The 23,046-nt window shown below is 37.8% G+C and overlaps 1 protein-coding gene across 1 annotated transcript in view; it reads right to left on the bottom strand.

Moving 5' to 3' along the window:
- Positions 1-23,046, bottom strand: part of LOC134536067 (protein furry) — a 737,387-nt gene that overhangs the window by 166,635 nt on the left and 547,706 nt on the right. The window contains exons 29-34 of the mRNA XM_063375635.1: positions 15,193-15,325; positions 12,688-12,845; positions 10,339-10,625; positions 2,652-2,768; positions 1,837-1,996; positions 720-729 (exon numbers count right to left, since the gene is read on the bottom strand). Coding sequence (XP_063231705.1) covers positions 720-729; positions 1,837-1,996; positions 2,652-2,768; positions 10,339-10,625; positions 12,688-12,845; positions 15,193-15,325 — 865 coding nt within the window. The remainder of the gene's footprint in view (positions 1-719; positions 730-1,836; positions 1,997-2,651; positions 2,769-10,338; positions 10,626-12,687; positions 12,846-15,192; positions 15,326-23,046) is intronic.

The raw sequence follows: 23,046 nt of genomic DNA, 5'->3' as shown, positions 1-23,046 counted from the left end.
AACATCCGCCACATCTTACATTAAAAAAAATTTCCCTGGTTCAACTCCCTTGATGGGAGGTGAATGATCCGACCACTTCACCATCGCGGTCCTCAAGTGAATATAGTACACCTCCACTTATCTGCACACTTCTTAGATCAATCTTTGAAAAAATATGCATTCGTTAAATATCTACATATTGTTTACCCTCAATCACTTCCTGACATACATCCAGTTAAGTTACCAGATGCCTAGTAAAAATTATAATACTGAAATATGTACTTGATGTAAGTTTTTGGACATACGCCATTGCTTAGCAATGACGTATGTCCAAAAACTTACATCAAGTCATGCACTCCCATTGCACAAATCTTTCAAAGATAATACTGAAATATGTAGTGACTTTATATTTACGTTTTCGTACACTTATTACAATATATAATAAATACAGGTGACTAAGCAAACAAAAATGATAGTTTTGATGAAAAGAAATTAAAGCAGCTGCTGCAATTTTTGATCTTTAATGCTGCTGCTATTAAGTAAAATAGGAAATGATGGAGAAAAGAGATGTTCTAAGAGAGTATAATATTTCAAGTTGATTTTGTGATGTAGCTAATAGCCAACAATTAAGCCCTCTTTAAATTTTTTTTATCTAGAATGTGTAAAGAAGATTTGATTATATTTTGGAACAGTTATTGCTAACATTTTTAAATCTAGGGTCAATTATTTTCTTGACTAACGTGTTTCCAGCTGCACTGTACCACACACATGATAATCATACCATATTCATTACAATGACATTTTTTTTCATGGTTATTCATTTGTAGTTGTTTTGCAAAATGAAAAAGAAACTTAAATAGAATTAATTACTTTAAATTAAACATGTACTTTATTAAATATACTTTAGGTTTGCCACCAATATTTTTAGAAGTTTATAATTAAATGAATAAAAATTAGTATGTTAACTTTTATATTACAATTCATATATAGAAAAAAAAACATTTTAGAGAAAAATGTAATTGTCTGCGGGGCCCCCAAAAATTCGCCCGGATGGTCCGCATTTGGCCTGCAGGCCACAGGTTGCAGATCACTATCTAGAACAGTGCGAACCAAAAATAAGTAAATTTGAAACTAATTAGCAGTTTTCAGTAGTACTAAAAGTTAGTGTTGGTAATTAATGTGCTGTTTATGGCTACCAGAGATAGCTAAGAATAGCTTTCTCTTAAGATTTTTTTTCTCCCATTTTTATAACATATTTAATTTAGGCTACTTTACAGCAAAACTAGCAGACATTTCTTTTACTGTGTTGAGTTTTAAAAAATTATTATGTTATGGGAGCTGAACATCCCACACACCCACAGTATTGGTAACTGCCTCTATTATGCAATAAAAGCTACAGTCTATTCTTTGGATCATTTATTCTATGTAGCCTCTACATGTCATGTGTTTCACAACCAGGATGGAAAGCTCGACTTCAAATGGCGACAAATGGCAGACAACAGGGTTCTCAGAAATATTAATGTGTTTAACACTGTTGCTTGTGTCGTGCAACATCCGCTGAAACAGTGTAAACACTCAGAGCTCGGAAACAATGTGATTCTACATGTTGCCAAATGTTGCCTCATTGTAAATGGGGCTTTAGAGTTGCCCTACGAATGATAAGACTACGTGCCAGTCCACAGCCTTGCGCTTAGAGGTGATATCGTGCTCGTAAGCACAGCGAGCATGGCACTTATTATGCTACCTCACTAACACAAATACACCCTTACTAGGTGGGCCCATCAAGGAACAGTGTACTCAACTATTTGAAAGCAAACTTAAAACCACTTTAGGAGAGTGTAGTTCACGAATGCTCACTTGTTGGCCAGGAAATCAATGAGTGACTTAATGACATCCTGAATGGGCATGTTCAGTCCCGGCTGCAGCCCGGCCCAGGTGGAGCTGTCCTCGGGCGTCACGATGACCGGAGGGACACCGGAACCCACTGCAGGCACCATCGGCACCAGGCAGCTGTCCCCTGCACCACACGGCGCCACTGGCATCACTTAACAGTCTTTTGCTACAATGGTTCTAAGAGTGAATCACGAGACATCTGCACTTACAATTAAATTGCAACCATCTCAAGATAGGTTAATTTCTGCTGTTACACTAGCAAAATCATTCACAGTAATCCAAAATCTCAAAACGTGGAGAATTGAATATTAAAAAATAATCACTTGTAGGTGTGTGTGTGTGTGTATGTATATGTATGTATATATATATGTATATATTATATATATATATATATATATATATATATATATATATGTATATATATATATATATATATATATATATATATGTGTGTGTATATATATATATATATGTATATATGTATATATATATGTAATTATTAATAAAAAAATTCTGTTATGTTATTTTTACTCCACAAGTATGTACAGCAAACTATTTTTTTTTTTTACTTTGGAACCAAAACCATACAAAATATGCTTATTACTAAACAACAGAGAGTTCAGACAACTAAACAAACTTTTAATCAAATTTAATTTCTCACTGCTTAGTTAGGAAGTAATAACATATGAAAAGACTAATAAGATCTGGCTACCTTTATAACCAGATAGAACACTACAGTACATGTGGTGTAACAATGTAACATCTGCTCTGTAACCCACCGGCCGCAGGAGGCACGAATGCTGGAGAGCCACTGCCTGCAGGAAGTGCCACAGTGCTGTTAGTTGCTGAGGATGGTATCGGACCTTGCAGGTAACTGTCAAACTCGGGATTTGGCTCTGTAACAAGCAACAAGTGTTTCTGCTCAAAAATCAGAGAATTAAATATGTACTACTACAGCTTAAAGGAGTATTGTAAAATAAGTAATTCTTCAATGTCTTGAATTTTTTAAATTTATAAACTGTAACTTCCAGAACTGTATGAAAATTGTATTGTGTTTTATGGCTCCATATAACATATTATAGTCTAGCTTTGAAAACTTTTCAGTCAACGGTCATGGCTTAATGTGCCTATTATGACATTTGTAGTCCCTCATGTGTAGTATTAATTTTTTTTCATCCCAGTGGTTCACAAGCTGATGCTTAACAGTAACTAAATCCTGTTATAATGTAAAAATAAGTAGGAACATATTATAAATTCTCTAAAATGAAACAAATTGGAAAAAATAACTTCAAATATTAATTGTGTTTCCACCGAGAAAACATTTCAGCAACATGTAGAATGCTACATTGTTGCTGAATGCTGAGTGTTTACACTGTTTGGACAGATATGACCCGTCGCAAGTGACAATGTCAAACGTGTCACTGTTTCCGAGAATTCTGTCGCCACCTGTTGCTGAGCTTCCCATGCTGGTTAGGAACAGGCGACATTGTAGAAGCAGCATGGACTTCGATAAAAGCAGACCTCTGGAACAATAAGTGATATAATAGGAACAAAGATTCTGAAGAGAAACATTAGCGATTTGTAGCTCTCCCCGGCAGCCAGAAACCTCAGCGTTACCAATAACCTTACTTTTGGCGGCACTGCAGACAATTTGTCAGATTTCCTTATTTTTGGCTCACATTTTTCTAGAAGATAATGAAAATTATCTTCACACTTTCTAGAGAAATATTTGACGAGAGCTTCATCATTGGCTATCAGTTTTGTCCCAAAATCATTTGAAATTGTATACTCTTAAACTGGTTCAATGTGCTGGATTTTGAATAGCCACAGCGCACTCTCTTTTCTCCCCTAACCCTCCGCTTCCCTCTGCACATTCCCAACCTCTTAGTCTCGTTCCTCCAGCCACTTCTTTTACTTTTGCTTACCCTTCTTTACCCCTTCACGCATGCACATGGGGCTACTTCATTGCTTTTAAATATCATCACAGAGGCCTTTAGCCTTCTTATTGTATCATCATTTGATCATGTAGTATCACCCGACTACAAATTTCATTTCTTTCAGATTTGTTAGCCAACTTGTTATGTTAACAGTAATTTTCAGTGTTTAGATGGTCTGTAACTTCACCTATTGTAACTTCTTATTTCTATTTAAATGTGTTACTTGTAAAATAGGTATTGGCATTAGTAACATAGCTTACCGTGGTGACAGAAGTTTCTCTGTCTTGCAATGGTTTTGCTGGCGAATTATGGTTTTACACTTTGCCACTGTAACTTCTATTTCTTGGTTCTAATTGATCTAACCCGATTTGATCGTTTGGTTTATTCAGGTAAAGCATGTCACGTCGATTTGTTTCATGTAAGTGTAATACCCCAAGTGTCTTAAAGAATAATTAAGTAATTAGATAAAAAGATTTGGAAACTCTGAATACTGGGGCCCTCAATTGATAGCTATAAAAGTCAACAACAGAGGCGACACTAGGAGTAAACAAAGAAAATTTAGAGACTCCCTACGAACACTTGGGAGAAAAAGGATCGTTATTATATATTAAATAAATAAAAACAACTGTTACTTTTATAGACTTCCTTATTTTATTAATCATTGTTCTTTCTTTTTTATAGATTAAATTTTCCTTAGTAACATCTGTTTTTCATTGATAAGTGATCTTATTTAAATTCCTCACAATTACACTTATTTACTAATTGAACTTATTTACTATCGGGCCGGCCCTGAATGTTTAACAAAAATAACAATACTTAAACACATGAATGAAATCAACATTGGTAACTTTAAAGGTTGAACATATAGTACTTGCAAAACATAATATAAATTTCTTCTCCTCGAACTGCTTTTACTGTCCGCTGTCTTAACTGGGTTACACTATTTTTGAGTTCGTGAATAAAATGATAGAATTTTGCGGGTATCACCCGGGGCTGTAGGTAGACGGTGATCGAGGTAGTAGGCCTAAAGATGGTGGATTATGCTCAGGAACCGATTCCAGAGGTTCTGGCAGAGGAATTTGGCTGCCCCAAACTTGGAACCCTGTCTGAAACAGAAGTCCAAATTCCAAAGAATTAGACCTGTTTCCAGACAGTATACTTAAATGGCGCAAAAGGCCAATAGAGGGAAAATTAAAGGGGGGATGACGTCAAGACTTACCAAAACAGGGTGTTGGTCCTGGCGCTCAGGAGAGGGCGTCTCGTCTCCGAAAACTCGAACCACGATTCGCGGTAGACACGGAAGTCATCATGATTAATTAAAAAATATATATATAAAAAATACTAAGTTTCTCTACTTTTAACTAAACTACTGACTGGTTACTCTTAATTTTAGATAGGGACTTCATCCCTCTAGTCTGAGAAGACTACATAATATACGATGCAATGTCGATGATTCGCCGAAAATCGCAGTTACAAACGGAACCAGTCAGTCAGGAGGCGCGCACCGAAGTAACTTCAGCGCGGGGTATCGTCACTATATCATAAGCGCGGGGTCTCTAGAGAATGGGAGGGGGGTAGGCTCTGAGCCGAAAATTACCGAGCCCACCCGAAGGTGTCCGGCATAAAAAAAATTAGATCTTACTGGCGTGACTGCGCGACTGAGGCGCTATCTTTTGGTGGTGAGCAGAAGTACTAATAAATTGACTTGTGACCAACGAGTGTGTCAAGCTAGGGGGTAATGGAGTAACCAGAGGTGCCACCTAGCGGCCTGAAACATAAGGGGGAGAAAGGTTGTTGTTACCTCCGCGCGAGCGCGGTAGTGTCGGCGCTGCCGACGCCCACAAGTGGCGTTAGTGACCACAGCCATCGCTAGATGTCGTTAAAGTGCAGAATCTTAACTGCGGCTGTCAAGCCTGAGATGGCCTTGAATTCGGTTAACGTACCCGAGCGGTCGTCGCTCCTAGCTTCACTTCTGAGAAGAAAGGGTGGGTGAGCAGGAGGGGGATGGCTTCAAAAAACGCATGGTCTGTGGGACGCAAGGCCCACGGGATCCTCCTGTCGTGTCTTGCTGCTAGTGAACCTTATACCGATTCGTGACAGAGTTAGCAGGGCTCAGCACTGCTTCACAAGCTGCTCTAGGCAAAAGTAGTTACGCGAAGAAATAAAGTTACCGGCCCCCGACGTGCCTGGAGGCGGGAAAAATATTAGCCAGAATGCTAGCCTAGCATGAGGCTGGGAAAGAAAATCAGCTCGCCTCAGAACAGAGGCTGAGGGCCTGACCGTAAAGAAAATAAGATGAGAGAAAAAAAAAAAATATTTCCAAAAATATTTAAGATTACAAAATTTTAAATAAAACGTGCCTAAATCCCTAATACACGGCACATAAGCTAGCCAGTTTTCTATTAGAATTTTTGCTTTAGGCATTTCAATTTCTTACGAATTAAACTCCTTAAATTTTGAACTATTGATAAGTATTGGTACTAGTTTTGTATGGAATTTGGCTTGTTTCCCCATTTTCCCCCATCAAGTTCCTGATCACTACTCTTATACTGCATATGAGCATTTTTTACCTGTACTGTAGTAGAGTAAAATTTAGGGTGGTTATCATTGCCACAGGTAATTGTCTTATATTCATTATGAAAACGTGTTTAGAAATTTGTAAGCTTTTTTTTTTCTTTTTTTTTCCCCCCCCCCCCCACTTTTGGGTTTATCTACAAATATTAGTCATGTTGGTATTATTGGGTCAGCTCTCCTCGTTTCTGTATTAGTCATGTTGGTATTATAGAATCAGTTCTCCTCGTTTCTGTACTTTCCTTTAGGTAGAGCAGTGACTCATGTGCGTATCTTTGCACTGAGTAATTTTTGTAACTTGATTAGCTTTCAGTGATCCATGTTCCCTTGTTACGGAGTTCCAAGATTTGCACTCTTCTGAATCGCGCTTTATGTATGTGTGTTGTGTTTTTAGTAACTCGTATATTTAATTTAGTTTGCTTGAAACTGATGATAATCTTTCGTAAACTAAGAGTGTTTATACCATATTGGTATTTATTAAAAAATGGTATAAATTACATGGAAATATTTATGTTGTTCTTGCAATATCTCAGGTTTATTATGAAAACAGGGCTGAGCATATTATAATAATTTTTCTGTACCTCACCAAATGAGAATAATTATTCTTGTAATAATACATCATTCGTTGCTTAGATATAATTTATGTTTTGTTTATTTATTATTTGATGAAAATCATTAAGGTGAATTATTCGTAATATAATTTTATTCTTGTGGACACACTGATCTGACTTCATCATGTATTATTACGGTGTATCACAGTTTTGCGCTTCAATAAGTAGATTAAGTAGAATTTCTAAAACTTAATAAAAAAAGCTCTGATTGGAGTTTGCTGGCTAGAGTTTCATCGGGGACACGAACCAAAGCACCCATCTCTCTTTAAGAATGTCTCTCTTCTTCACCAACCGTGTTTTCTTTTATGCTCAATAGCAGCAGAATATAAGATCAAAAATGCAGCAGCTACTATCATTTCTTCCATTTTGACGAATGACTGCGTTTATTTGTAGAAAGCAGAGCACACATGTAGGCAACAGGCAGCATGTAGCCAGCCATACGAGACAGCAGTGGAAACGATTGTTGTAAAATGACAGGAAACATGTTGCCTTTTCAACATGAAGAAAGCGACATGGTGACAAAATTTCACCTGACGCCGGTCACCTGTTGCCTCAGTGGAAACGCACTTTAATATGTTATGCTCATGTACAGCAACAAGACATTTATATTTCTGAATTTGGACTCAAACCTAATGATGAATAAAGTACACAAGCAGACATGATGGACTTAAGGAGTCACCTAGTCAGAGGTGTATCTGTGTTAGTGTGGCAGCAAAAGCAATGTTCGCTAGAGCTTCAAGCATGGTATCTCCTCTAAGCTTAAGGCTCTGAATTGGTGCACAGTCTTCTCGTCATACATAGGGTAACTATGAAATTTGAGTGGTGAACATAACTTTAAATGGCAGAGAAATGAAGATAAAGATGTAATGCAAGTTCCTTGAGTGCTTTCAAGAATCAGTACTGGATGTTTCATTCCTAAAAATGATTCAGAATTCATAAATTTTAGCTTTTTTTAATCTCCTAAAAATATTTTTTAAAAAAAAATACAGAAACGGAACTACTCATTTGCCCTCAACGAATACTTAAATTGCTTTCATAATTGAGTGGTTTTTTCTGAATCTCTGCACACCATATGTGTGTCCAGGTAGGTGTGTGGGTGGGTCTGTGGGTGTGTGTGTGTGTGTGTGTGTGTGTGTGTGTGGGTGTATGTGTGTGTGTTTGTGTGTTAAGGGTGAGCTTGAGTGGGCTTGAGTTAAAAAAAAATTGCATATAGTACAGTTATATTGAAAAAGCTAATCATATATAAAAAAATTGGATGTCTGTAAAGTCGGTTTACGGACGATAGTTTAACGTACGTCATAACAAAACATTGATGAAATGATTGCATACTTTATGAATAAAATTGAATCATTTTTATTTTAATAATAAAATAATAAATACTTGAAATAATACTAGCAATAAGATTTTTAAAATGCAAGAATAATTAACCTTTATTGCCGAAATTGTTGTTGTAATAAGCAATGAAAACCACATAAACTTTTGACTTCACTTTATAAACAGTCGACGAAACAGTTCACGAGTAGATAGATGACTTGTAATTAATTTTAAAAACTGGCGTTTAGCCATAAAGTTTAAATATAATTATGAACAAGTTTTCATATAAATACATAAACTGTAATCAAATATATATCATCAAATATATGAATCACCATAATTTTTTAGTCAATTGTAACATAACCTATTATTACTGCACTCGCAGACAGCGTAACGGAACTGTGCCATTGTACTGTTTTGTGGCACTTGCTCAACTTTATTTACCTTATTATTTTTTTTTGTTTTAATGGCGAACTGGTTTCCAGACATTTTTATTATTCAATTTGGAATTTATTAATTTAATATGTCATATTTAAATATTTAAAGTTTACTACTGAACAAAGTTGGAATTGTTTATAATTGTAATTAAGTGTAACTTAAAAAATTTGTAACACATCAATTTTGTTATTGTGCCAACATAACTTCAAGTTTATTATGAATCATTATTTATTATAATTTAATTATTTTAGTAAATATGTAAAAGAATAATTTCATAAATTGTAAGTTAATTCATTGTTTTGTGGTAAAATATTGTCAAGTAATAATCGATACATATTGTATTTCCAAAAAGTATTCTCTACTAGTACTATGTTCTATGTTCTTCTTCGTCTTGCTGTGAGCAAAAAATAACTTTCTTTTTCAACACCTTGCCGCCATGATTACATAGTGATAATTCGTGCCTGTTGAAGTTTGTGAATTTAACATGCTTTGAGCATTGTTATACCGCACTAAGTGGTGAGATTTTCTGATCTATTTATTAAGAACGTCTGGTAATGATTGTAACACCGGCAGTGTTAAAATATATTGGTTATTTTGTTAATAGCGGTCGACGAGTACTGGCCATGCGGTTCACTTGAATCTACCTTGTGCTGTGGTGTATGAGGCCTGTCCTCATCGGCCCGGAAGCCATGCAGTGACCGCATCTATCAGGAAAGCCGGCATCTAATTTATTTTTTGGCATGATCTACTAACCTCAAAACCAACCATGTGTTAAAATCTTTTTTTTGAACTGAATCACGTCAGACATTTTCGTCTAAAGTCTACTACGCATTAAGTTATATTTTTTTTTGGAACAATGTAACAACAAAACTAAAATATATTAATATATTAATAATTAGAGAAAGAAAAATAATGTAACAAGTAATAATTATAGAAAGAGAAATTGTGCAACAAAAATTTAAGATATGTTTTTCATAAAAGTCTGTTTCTGAATGTTCGTTAATTACCTTTTGTGATAGCGAGGCCCTTGCTAAAAACATAAAATATAAGTATATCTAAATAATAATTTTAAAATGATTACGTAAATGACGATACTCAAGTGATATTATGTATTTTGCCAATGTGTATAAGTAAAAATAACATAATGTATTCTTGAAATAAATTATTAACATGAAATTATATTTTATTAATTAACTGCCCTAACTGTAAGTGTGCATGACCAGTCAGCCAATTTTTGTCTCAACTAACCTCACATCAAAACACTTCATTGAGCCTTGGTTCACGAGCTTTCAGTGTTGTCCTACCTTTCACTCTTAACCTAACTGAGTTATAGAGAGAAGTAGTTGATGGCGCAGAACACAGCGTAATGGAACAATGAGCGTAACGGGACACTGCGTAACGGAACAATGAGCATAACGGAACACAGCGTAACGGAACAATGTGCGTAACGGGACACTTTTTCGTGCGTGCAGCCGGCGTTCATCGATTTATTAGACGTCACTTCAAAAAAAAAGAAAAAAAGAAACAGGTTTGAAAGCAGGGGTGCAGCCTGCAGTATATTATTGTTATGGAGGAGGGAGAAGGCTCGTACTGACCCGTGAAGGTGTGGGGCAGCACAGGCAGCACCGGCGTGGGCAGCCCCAGTCCCAGCTGCGCGGTCTTGGAGTTGAGCAGCACGCGCGCCACGGCTAGGTGGTCACCGTGGTCCGCCAGCACCACTAGCAGGTTCAGCAGCAGCTGCTTGCAGTGCTCGTGAACCAGCGGCCGGCTGTGGTCCATGCCCAGGAACAGGATGTGCAGCATCAGCGGCACGTGGATGGACCAGTCCACCTCTACCCCATCCACCACCACGTCCGTCAGCAGCATCACCGCCACGTTGCACCTGGCACAGGTGTTATACCCGCCATTAGCTCTTGTAAATTAGCATCACCACCTTTGCCACCATGTCACACCTGCCATAACCTCACCTAATTTACCACTGCTACGATGCACCTGCTACAACTCTCCATCAACACCTGCATTACCATCACTGCCCCATTGCATCTGCTTTCCTAATTTACCACCATCACCGCATAACTTGTGCATCATTTCGCTCCTATCAACTTTGTAATCTACACATAATGTAGCACACAGTCATAGACTGGTAGCAAAAGAAATTTTAATTACTTTTATGGACTAACATTGAGTAGGGAGTGGAGAAATTAGAAAATTATGAGAGCTTCGGCCATGGGCTTAGGTATTGAATCATGTCGTCTCCCACTGGCTGTGGGCCGGGATGTGCCCTGCGAGCTTCTGGGTTACCGAAGGCTGGGAGTGCGTGGGTGATTTGTGAGCTAACCAAGGGCGACTTGGCAGTGCCATCTCCTACCGACCGCATCCAGCAGGTGGCGAATACACCGTCTTAGTGAAAGTAGTGACTTCACTGGGGTGACTGTGAATAACCTGTATGAAGATCGGTGTGCAGCTGGAAGCAGTTTCATCGGCGAAGGCACCGCAGGGGAACTGTATGTGCTGAAAAAATGCAATGAGTAGACGAACTGCGAGCTGGAACCTGCGGAGCTGCGGAATGCTACGCACACAACGGAATTGAACAGCGTCGAAACTCTGAAGGAAGACAGTCGTGAACTTTGGCAGGGGCCACTATTGGGGCCAGTGGTAGCCTTGAATGGCACGATTATCCGCAGACCCGAGGATTTTGGGTGGACAAGAGGGTCTGAAAGTCTTACCCCCACCCTGGCACGAAAGGTAATTGGCTGTTGACTGGAAGAAGGAAGATCAAAATGGAGCATCGCCGGGCTGGATGGAACCTCGTGCACCCGCAGTTCGAGCCGGTTTACTGGCTCTTTTGCCCACTGCTGAGTGCACTTGTACACTCTGCTATCGGTGCGCTTTGGGCCCGCACGGCACACTGTGCAGGCGAATCAGTGGATTTACCTGCTTGCAGGGCTTGCCTTGCCACCTTCTTTCGCTGTAAATATTGCCAGAACCGAGGCTGTTCCGCAGGCATAGCCGCGGCTCCGGCGCTAGGGGATTGGAATATTTGCAGTAGCACTCAGCTTTTTTTTTTTTACAGGCAGCTGAATGGCAGATGGGAATGTTGACGAGTGTAGTCGCCCACCCCCGGGGGCACATACGCCCCCGGTACCGCAACCCAGGATTGCACAACAAATTTAATTGGGGGCCGAAAGGTTGATTTTTCTGCCCCACCAAACTCTTCTTACTAGGACCCCCTACCCCTTGTCCAGTAGTGCTTGCTTTAGTGCATTTTAGTTGATCACCGCATGACCCGGACCAGGGTTTTCTATGTGTTTATGCAGGTTTTACCTGGGTCATATTAGCTAGCTTTAAGCTAGGATGACCAATGGCAATGGGGCGTCAGCCATGGCGAAAATAGCTGCCATGACTGGCCAATAAACCCCAGTAGCACAAGATGCATGTGTCCTTTTACCGCATGGTTTAAATCTAGCCTGAGTAGAGTGTATAGACTTTAAGCCTGTGACACACTTAGGTCCTTTATCTTGGACCCTTCCTGCACACACTATTGATTTAACTTAGGCTAGGAAAAAAAAAATTCTACCATTTCATGCAGTGATTCTAAGAAATCATGTCAAAACAAAACCAGGAGATGTAGACTAGAATTAAACCTGGTTTCTCCCCAATACAATCTACTGTTTAACCACTGTGTCACCTCGCTTGGTGATAGCGAATTGTTCCCTACACAAATCTGAAGTCTAAATATTGAGGGAAAAAATGAAATTTTCTGTGTGCCTCATCAATACCCAACAACAGGCATGTAAAACCTTAGCATGCACTACTACAAGAACCTCTAGTGCCTAACACAAAAAATAATAAAGAAAAATAAATTTAAAATAATTGAGCCGCTACTTGGTAACAAGGGATAATAGAACACCATTAAAAATCAATACTTTATACATCACACTTACCTGTGGAAGTTGCTGATGGGTTGGGATGTGTCCGGCAGGAACATGGTGAGTGGAGCAAAGTAGCCTCCGTACTCGGGCATTGGCAGAGGGTGAGGCTGGGGGATGTCGAACTTGTCGATGCCAGTCCGCGAGCAGTAATCATCCTCCACAACTTGTAGCTAAAACCCCGATGCACAAACAACCTTCCTTACTCAACACCAACATGACAACATAAATTGTGCAATGTGATAAATTACAAAGGTAGGATTTAACATTGCATGGTTCTTTACAAAGAGGCTTAAGGGGATAGTATCCTAAATTATTTTACTTATAATATTTTGTGTGGCTGCAAATAATTTTAAATAAATTCATAGCATTTAAATGTTTTTAAAAGTTTTTTTCCCTACTAATTAAAGTGCCTATCTAATGTTTTTTTTATGTACTTAAAGCCAAGTTTTCATTCAGTCCTGGCATGAAACAGTGGCTTGAAACCATGTGGTATACAGTTTTGGATGAGCTTTCATTAGTAGCCTTCATCTTAATATTCTTTATTTTTAGCATATAATCTGTAAATCAATAAAATTTATGTTTCCAAAACCTTGAAAAACTCAGATTACTATGGTTTAGGAATAACCTAATTTATATCAATTTAATGAATGATATACTACAAAGAAAGTGTTTTAAGGCAAAGGCTATGTACAGGCGATTAATCCACATCTGTATACCCTAACATATGATTTAATGCTCTCAGTGCACGCTAGGACTGACATAAAAATTTGCCTTCAAGAAAACCATCAAATAAGGACTTGTTTATTAGAAGAAAAAAAAACTTTTATAAACATTTGATTTTGGTTATATTCTGAATTTATTTAAAATCATGTGCAAAAACACAAAATATTAGAAGCAAAATAATTCAGGTGAATAGACATTCAAGATTAATGTGGACCCCAAAACATTTGGATACAGACTCTGTCGTTCTTTTAAATTAGACCAAAAGGCTGGGATCAAAGCTGCAACCCTAGTCACATCCATGTGACGCATCCAACATTATGGCTAATGAGGAAACCATGTTGCGTAGTGCATTTTAGTTAACCTGAATGAATTGGAAACATTATCTGATAGTTATTTCTGACAATTGTATAAAATATAGTACCGTATGTCTTGCACCTGTTATGACCACTTAATAGGGTCAAAACAAAATATTTTGCTAGTGGGGGAAAACATGACAGATGTTGCCATAAGTTTATGAGATTTCTCATTTTCCTTTACACATTCATCCCGTCAATGCACCATTCTCGTAACTTCTCATAGTCTATAATGACTCTCGGCCCCATGTTTGAGACTTTTGCCACTTGTGAGTCTATGACACATGGTATTAATCCAAATGGAACACTGCTTTGGTATTCTAGAATAATTTGAGTCGGGTTGTGTGCAACAAAATCATCTGTAATAGAAGTCGAGTGATCTACATTACTTGGATTTACCAAAATGCTTGCAAAATTGTGTAAAAATGCTACCCAAATAATGACTGTACTTCAATCAAATAAATAATGCAGAATTTTATTTCTGATGAATAAAAAAATTCCAAGATCTAAAAATATGTGCTTAATTAAGAAGATGCACATGGCTGGCTAGTGCTTGTGTGTGTTTTGTGTTAAGCATGGTCTCATACCACCACACAACCCATACTTACATATCAGAGCAAGCAGCTTCATACTTTAAGCATTCTCGACTGAAAGAAAACATATTAAAAGAATGGACATGTATTCAGCTGTAACTCACAGTATAAAATAAATAAATAAATAAATAAATATATATATATATATATATATATATATATATATATATATATATATATATATCTAGCATGTTTCAGATATGGGCCTACAAAAGTAAATTTTATAGCTGTTGAAAACACAGAAAATGACTTGCAACGAGTGTTCACGATGCAATTAGTCAGCAAAGTAGAGTCCCACTAATCCGGACTAGATGGGACCAAACCCTCTCCGGATCACTGATAATCAGGATTAAACTGATTTCAACTATAAATGCACGTAATACAACTTTAAGATGAACAAAAGTCTAATGATTTTTTTTCTTCGAAAATACAACTTTTCCTACAGTTTAATTTTCGTTTTAATAGTAGGTATTGCATGTGTAGACCTATATAAAAACCTACGAACTGATGAAGGCATGGGCGAAAATCTGTTGAATTTTCCGAAGGAAGTCTGTGGGATACAGTTTATCATTCCAATTTCAAGTAATTTTGCATGCGCAAGTGGACCCCCTCTGAGAGAGGCATTTTTATTCCAGGCTCCCCTGCCCCCCCTCTCCGTAGGGATCTACGCCTATGGATGTAGGATTAACAAAAAACTGTCTGCATTTATCGGGTGTCCGGACGAAAGGGACCCGGATTAGCGGGACTCGTACTTGAAACCAGAAGTATATAGGTGACTTTTAACATGTGAAATCCACATGAATGTAGCTAGATGAAGAATGAAGGAGCAGCAGCCGGAAGGAACGCACCTCCGGCTCGGTGGTGGGCGTGGATAGGTCGTCGGACAGCACGGGCGGTCCGCTGGCGGTGCGGGTCTTCTCGGCATGGGACGGCGTGAAGCCGGACAGCGCCCGCAGTGCCGAGTCCGACTTGGAGGAGGTGCTGCAACACCGAGGACCAAGTGGGTCTCGCGCGCGCTTCCCGAGGCTACCGACAGACTCGGCTTCTTCCAGTCAGGGTCGTCGACAAGGGGGAACCCACAGCCTGGGTACCAGACAACCCTAGTTATGTTTACAGAGTTTGTCTTACAAATCGAAATGCCAGTCTGAAGAGTGTAGGTTAACGAAAATACAATATATTTTGAAAAGTTATAAAATATAAACAGAGCTTAGTATATTAGAGTTGTGCATACACAGAGATAGTCTGAATTCAACCAACAAACTTTGGCCGCAGGTTCATCACAACAAAAAAAGTTGTAAAATTGTACATGACTTGTGGTGTAACATGGCTTCCCAAGGCTGGTGTACTCCGCCTTTGAAGATGGAGTTGAAAAACATTTATATTGTAAATGATAGAGAAAATATTTAAGATTAACACCGAGCATCTGGAATATGTTTAATTGAACAAAGTTTTACAACCACCACACATTTTGTCACTGTCACAAAAGTATGTGAAACATATTAATTAATTTTGCAGCAGCGACAAAATTTATGGTGGTTGTATAGCTAAACTTCTGACTTTTTTATAACCAAGAAGAAACAACTGGAAAGGGTAACGAGCAAACACGAGCTCTTTCAATGGCACAACCTCCTGCAATATAAACAGTTATTTCAGTGACAGGTTATTCTGTAGAAAGAGATTGTGAAGAGAGTGCTTTACCATTTAGCATGCATTAGCTCGGCCAAGAAAGCACCTCCAGGTTAATTACACATAACGAGAACCATGAACGTTGTGCTTGTAATGCCTTTAAGCAAGTCTAAAATGCACCATTTTCCTGCCAAAAAGATTCACAAATTCACAAATTGTATTAATTAAAATAACACACACATGAGCTAATTAATGGCTGAAGACTTTCAAGTCATTAGCCGCTAAATTAAGAGGACTAATTAGAAAACGACAGGTGCCACACTCGAGTCAACAGTTATTTCAGGTCGAAAAATTTTTGTATCTTTCACTGTTTAGACATAAAACACAATTAAAGGTAAAGTCTAAAGTTTGTAGTGATTGGCAGCAATAATTCATTAACTTCCCCTGTGAAGTCATTGAAGCTTATTATTTGAAGAAAGTTTACTACTAGCAGTAGAAGGTGCAGGAGGGGGGAGGGGGTTCTGGATATACCTATGCACAACATAGACCAAAGGGACATTTGTGCCAAAAGAGTATGCCTACCATGACAAACCAAACCAGGTTGCAAGGCAATACATCATACCCCCACTCCTTGAGGTCATCTCCCACCTCGAGAAGGACGAGTTTGTATGGACGCTGTGGTTGGTCGAGACTAGTGTGGTATGCAGAAAAGTGCAGATAAAATGGTGAGTGGAGGAAGAAGAGCCACGGATCCTGCTCCGCCGGAGTCCAGGTGTCAAAGTCATCGTCCAGCTTCAGTGGTCCAGTCCAAGCCTCCAGTAGACTTATTTTTTAGCTTCAACATGTGTGGTCCTCTGCCCCCCCTCCCCCCTAGGTGCAGCTCCAAGGTTAGCAGGTGATCTGTGCGAGCCCCCTCTCTGGTGTCCAGTAATCTTGCCGTGCCGCAGCTATGGCCGGCATAGGGAGTCTCTTGCTCTCTATACAATATCATAGGATACGTGAATTTTTTAAATTATTTCATTGAAATTAAAATAACAGTAATTAACCCAATGAAAGAACACACAGGAGAAGATTTATTGTACCATGATTTTTTTTCGCAATTTGCAATTGGGCAGAGTAATTTACACAAGATCATTTTTTACATTATCTGCTTAGAGTAGGAAATTAAAGCTGTAATATTTTTTTATACTACGTCTTAAAATGCGCTAGGCCGAGATTTGAACTGACTAGAGTATTTAATAATTTTCATAACTTTCAGCACAAATCCACGAAGGAAATGTTTTTTTTTAATGTTGGCACTAAACTGAGAGAAAATAAACAATTTTTTTACTTTGCCTGCTTGATGAAAGGACGGGAGACGACTGTAGAAACTACATTAATTTTTAAAGTATATATTCAAATATTTATTATTTATATATTTTCTTACCATGCATGCCTGATGCAGGATCGAGAAAAAATAGCTAACTGTGTTGCCTGAGGTTGAGTCGTAGAATGCACGAGGGATCGAATCTCTATCCTTCACCTTTCGTCCGGAGAGGAAGCCAGCCGCACCACAGCGACTTCCTAGTGCCGAAAGAGAAATGAAACAATTTACCTCCGCCTCTTGCGCAGCGCCACCCGGGAGTCGAGATTGGAAGATTCAACGTGAACTTGTACACCGCATGAAGGCTCGAATCCCTCTCCCCCTTTCCTATCCAGCCGATACTCAGCGAATTCCAAAAAGGAAACAAAATGAATTTCACTTTCCTAGGTAACCAGTTGTCGATGCAGTATGATGCCAGAAAACAGTACACGAGAGAGAGAGAGAGAGAGAGAGAGAGAGAGAGAGAGAGAGAGAGAGAGAGAGAGAGAGAGAGAGAGAGAGTGAGAGTGAGTGAGAGTGTGAGAATGTGTGAGAGTGAAAGTGAGAGAGTGAAAGTGAGAAAGTGAGAGAGAGAGAGAGAGAGAGAGAGAGAGTGAGTGTGTGTGTGTGTGCGCGCGCGCGTGTGCTTGCGATGTTTGCAACGACGCCTTGCAAAAATGTGAAATACTTGCATCCAGAAGCAATATTGATATACAAACAGTTTTAGTTAGGAAATTTGTTGAAAAATCAACCACAGAAAACAAATGTGTATTTATACATATGGCGAAATAAAATCGAGTAAGTGCGAGGTTGCACATGATTCGTTCGCCTCCGCAGCTAATCCCAATGCATTATAGCAAAACATTGTAAGGAAAATTAAGGGCGCCGTCTGGACGATGGAAGGAAGCCACTGTAGACATTTACCTCTATATCTCTCCTTTAGAAAGTACTTGAGATTTTCAATTTTTGTTTGGGCAGGAAAGGAATAAAAAGAACACTCGACGTCGGTCTGGTGGATTTAAGTTGTCTCATACCCACCTTGACACTTTTGCGACCCCGCCAATATCACGAAAATGGCTCTTTTCAGCCTATGTTTTTGTGCAGTAAAAATCGTCAGAATTTAAGGAACTCACCAGTCAGACGCGCCCTAGACCTTCTTGCATTGATTCCTGCATTTAAACAGGCATGTCACCGCGGAAAATCTTCTGAGGCACTAATAAAGGTAAACGTATGCACGGGCGAAACTGCTAGCCACCTCGTGGCGCCCTCTGTAGCTGTAACGGCAGCCGGCTGCTATCTCTTCCGCCGCGAAGGCAGGGTGCGTAGGAGGGGGGTGGGGAGGTGGGTGCGGGCCGAAGCCTTGCCTACTCAGGGCGATAGAGGCCCTTCTCCTCCTCCTCTTCCCCCTGTCGATCATAAAATATTTACTTGATTATAGTTTTAATATAAATTTTAATAAATACGCATTTACATTCTTGGTTCGAACCTGGTGAGGGCAAAAATAAATTGCGAGAAACCACTAGAAGACTTTTCATACTCTGTTAGTTTACTTTTGAAGAATAGCTTAGGGTACATGTTAGCTTTCTCTATTGTTCTTTCAGTTATTCCTTCATCAATTTAATTGTGATTACAAAAAAAAATTCGTTGGTTTTATTAGAAATGAGACTTTTGCGATTTTTCAAACGAGAGAAATTTTACACAGAATTTTTTCCATGTTTTTACATTTTGTTAACAAATTCTATAAGTACAAATGATGAGAGAAAACTGGTTGTTTATGAGGTAAAATTAAACACATTAGCACAATATTATTATACTGTAAGTTAGGACCCATTAAAATATAAAATAAAGCTTTGATCCGTGTGTAGTCGAGTGACCTTCAGAATATGCTTCTACTAAGTGATTACTGAGCTTGCCCGCAAGTGTTTACCATAAAACCTTAAGCCTATGTGTATCATCAAGTAGATTTGTAAAATTACAAACAGTATCTTGTTTTTCGTCAGAAAATCATTCGAGAATTACTGATGAAAGGTGCTGTTATTTGGCCTAAAATTCTTAAAGTTAATTTAAGAATGCAAAATATTTTTTTAAGGATAGAGCATGTAATTTCAATTCCAAGTTGAATTTTTAGAATTGACATAGTTGGTCTTATTTTCAGGACACAATTTGTACCACCTGAAATATATTTTACTCACACTACTACAGCAAACCTCTCTGAAACAAGGTAGGCCTGCGTTTTTGTGATTCATAGACATGTGTATAAAGATAATAAATAATTACACTGAACAATTAATTTTATTTCAGAACTAGAAATGGCAATGAATCAGAAGCTGAAAGTAATCGAGAAACATTCTATAGAGAAGCAAACTATGGTTCTGTAGTTGTTCCAGATTCAAGAGATCTTGTTGAAGGGTGAGAAACTAAATCAACACTACAGCTTAAAATTATTTTCAATATTTTCTTAATTTTACTTATATTGGCATGTAGAACTGTGAACACACCGCATTTTATGAAAACGCAGTCTTATGTCAGAAGTTGGCAAGAGGTAGCAAGAAATCTCGTTTAGGATATCTGGGCGAGTTGGTATTTTATCAATCAATTCAGCAAGTGTGTAACATTATTTAGTTCAATATAAATATATGTATTTTATTCCATACGTCGTAATAAATATAACAAAATGGAAGGCATTTTATATGAAACTGTACATAATTCATTTTTCAAGTGTCAGCATATGGTATTTAAAGAAGAAAAATTCTTAATAAGTTTAATAGTATTGTATTACTTTTCTAAATGTAATTATGTATTGAAATGTTACTTTTGGAAATAATTTAATGGCATACATATCTTAGCCTTTTAATTAAGTTATTAATTTTATTTTCAGAGAAAACTTAGTTTCTCTTACAATTCTTCAACCAGTACCACCTGATGACAAAATTCCTCCACAGAGTTCGTCAACACACCACCCAGACATAGGCCTATCACCCAATAGGTATGACTATCTTGTAATTTAGCTCGTTAAATTACTGCACAATTTTCTTACTAGTAATTTAATGAGGTATTATTGTACTCTTAAACAGGTCGTTCATTTACTTTTCAGAGTTACAATCATTTCTGATCAAAGTGACTGTCACAAAAAAGTTAAACAATATAATATTATCATACAAACACAAGCAAGTTCATCGTGGAAGAACAGTAATTAAATACCCTCAAGAAATCTCTCTGAGCTCTATGGCTGAGATTATTATGATGTAAGTGGTATGGAACCTCTTGACCAAATTTCTGTTGAAAATTATAAATTACAAATTAATTATGATTATTTTCCCAGTTCTTTTGTAAAAGAACATTCTCTGACTGGGTGAAGAATATTTGATGTCAACCATTTATTTAATGAAATAACAAGAATGAGCAGGCATAACAAGGCATTAGATTGTTCGTTTGAAAATATTAAATTGATTAACGAACAAAGAAAAGGTATGGAGAGTGTGTATCATTTCCAGTGTTCCATGTGTGGTGTGAAAGATAAATTAGTCTCGGACAATCCAAACAAGAAGTGTATGGACATTAACAATGCTTGGGTCAGTATGCTACTAACAGGACAATCTTTTACCCAAATGAAAGAAATTACATCATCCCTAGACATGCCTTGCTGTTCTAAAGATAAATATTACAAATGTGAAAGGCAACTACAGTCTGTTATACATGACGTAGCATGGCTTCAAATGGGAGAAGCAGCGAAAGAAGAAGCTCGCCTAGCAGTGGCTGCAGGCTCCGTAGATGCAGAAGGGATTCCCCTTATTACTGTAATAACTTATGGAGCTTGGTGTAAACGATCATATGGAAATTACAATGCAATGTCGGGAGTGGTAAGTCTTTTGCATTATCAATCATTTATACTGTTTACATATCATCAATAGTCAATCCACTAAATATTTGACTGTGTGTATATATTTTTTTCCAGGCTTGCATCATTGGTGCTCTAACAAACAAAGTAATTTTTATTAGTGTTAGAAATTCATACTGCTGCATCTGTACCCGTGCGGAGTCAAAGGATATACCTGTCAGTGATCATGTTTGCTATAAAAACTGGAACAAATCTGCTACAGCAATGGAATCGGATATAATTGTTGGGTTTAAGTGTAGTGTTGCAATGCATGGCGTTAAATATCACCAGCTGATCGGCAAGAACCTACAAGAAACACTTCTTGATTATTTTTTGCTAACACATTTTCCTTTCAGATATTTTATTTTAAATTTGTGTGTGTGTTTAACTATTGTCACTACATACATCTTTAAAAATAGATAACAAAAACAATTTTATGGTAGTTATTGAAAGAGTTATAATACATAATGTATTTGTATTATAGGAGATGGTGATAGCAGCGTAATGCGCCAGCTGGAGAAAGCGAAACCTTACGAACATACGTTCGTAATACAAAAAATAGAGTGTGTAAATCACATTCTCAGGAATTACCTCAGATGATTACGCTATATTGCTACGAAGACTAAAAATACATTTGGAAATGTTCCCATAGTGATTAGGAAAGCATTGTGAAGCAGGCTACTACCGTACTACGTCTTCGTTATGCCATCACGTGTGCAATTAAATACAGAAAAGGTGAGAGAGGAATAACTGAACAAGAACGTGTAAAGGAATTACGGAGTGATATTCACAATGGATCATTTCATGTATTCGGGGACCATTCAAAGTGCAGTGAACGAGAATACTATTGTGATGGTTCTAGAAGCACAGAAGAGAATACAGTTACAAGTATGAAAAGTATGGGCATGTGGGATGAAATAATGTCAGCAAATAATCTGGTAGTTCATCATGCAGAAAGTCTCTTGAAAAACATGACAAAAAATAGAGCTGAGTCTTTTAATAATACTGTTGCAAAGTTTGTTATTTGTAAAAGAGTCAACTTTTCTCTCCGTGGTGGATACCTTACCAGAAATGAACTTTCCGTGATTTCGTGCAATGCAGATTGTAACGAACAAGCCGAAATTCACAAAAAATTCACAAATCACAGTCCTGGTGAATATTCAAAAAAATATTTAAAAGCAAAAAAAAAATTCTGCTGAAAAAAAAAAAGGCGCTTGGAAAACCCCACAAAGAATACTAAAAAGAAAATTAACTTTTCAGAAGACTCACATTATGGCAATGTTTCTCAGATACCAGACATGAATCCTGAAGAATATGAAAAGAAAAAAGAAGAATTGTTGAGAGGACTTCAGTGTGACAGCAAAAAAATTCAGGATATCCAGTCATCAACCACTGGACAAAGGCACTGTACCTTGTGGAAATGTGAAAGAGCAAAGAGTATGACAGCTTCAAATTTCGGAAAAAATATGTCGAATGAGAGAAACAACACCACACTCTAAAACAGTTCAATCTATTTTATAGTCAACCTTCTCTGGAAACAAAGCAACTAAATATGGAATTGAGAACGAACCTCATGCAGTCACTCAGCTGGAACAGGATCTGGGCTTAGTCATAATTCCTTCAGGACTTTTCATTGACGAAAATATGCAATTTCTAGCAGCATCACCTGATGGGCTCATTGGTAGTGATGGCATCATTGAAATCAAATTCCCTGCAACTGCCAAGACTATGCTTCCTGAAACGGCAATTCTGGAGAAAAAAAATTAATTTTTGTGAACTGAAGGATGGAAAAATGCATCTCAAGATCGGTAATATGTACATGTACCAAATTCAGGGACAACTTCATATTGCAGGTCG

This window comes from Bacillus rossius, chromosome 1 (assembly GCF_032445375.1).
Source record: "Bacillus rossius redtenbacheri isolate Brsri chromosome 1, Brsri_v3, whole genome shotgun sequence".
In the NCBI taxonomy this organism is placed as follows: domain Eukaryota; kingdom Metazoa; phylum Arthropoda; class Insecta; order Phasmatodea; family Bacillidae; genus Bacillus; species Bacillus rossius.
Note: the sequence above shows the minus strand (reverse complement) of the source record. Positions and strands in the feature narration are given on the sequence as shown.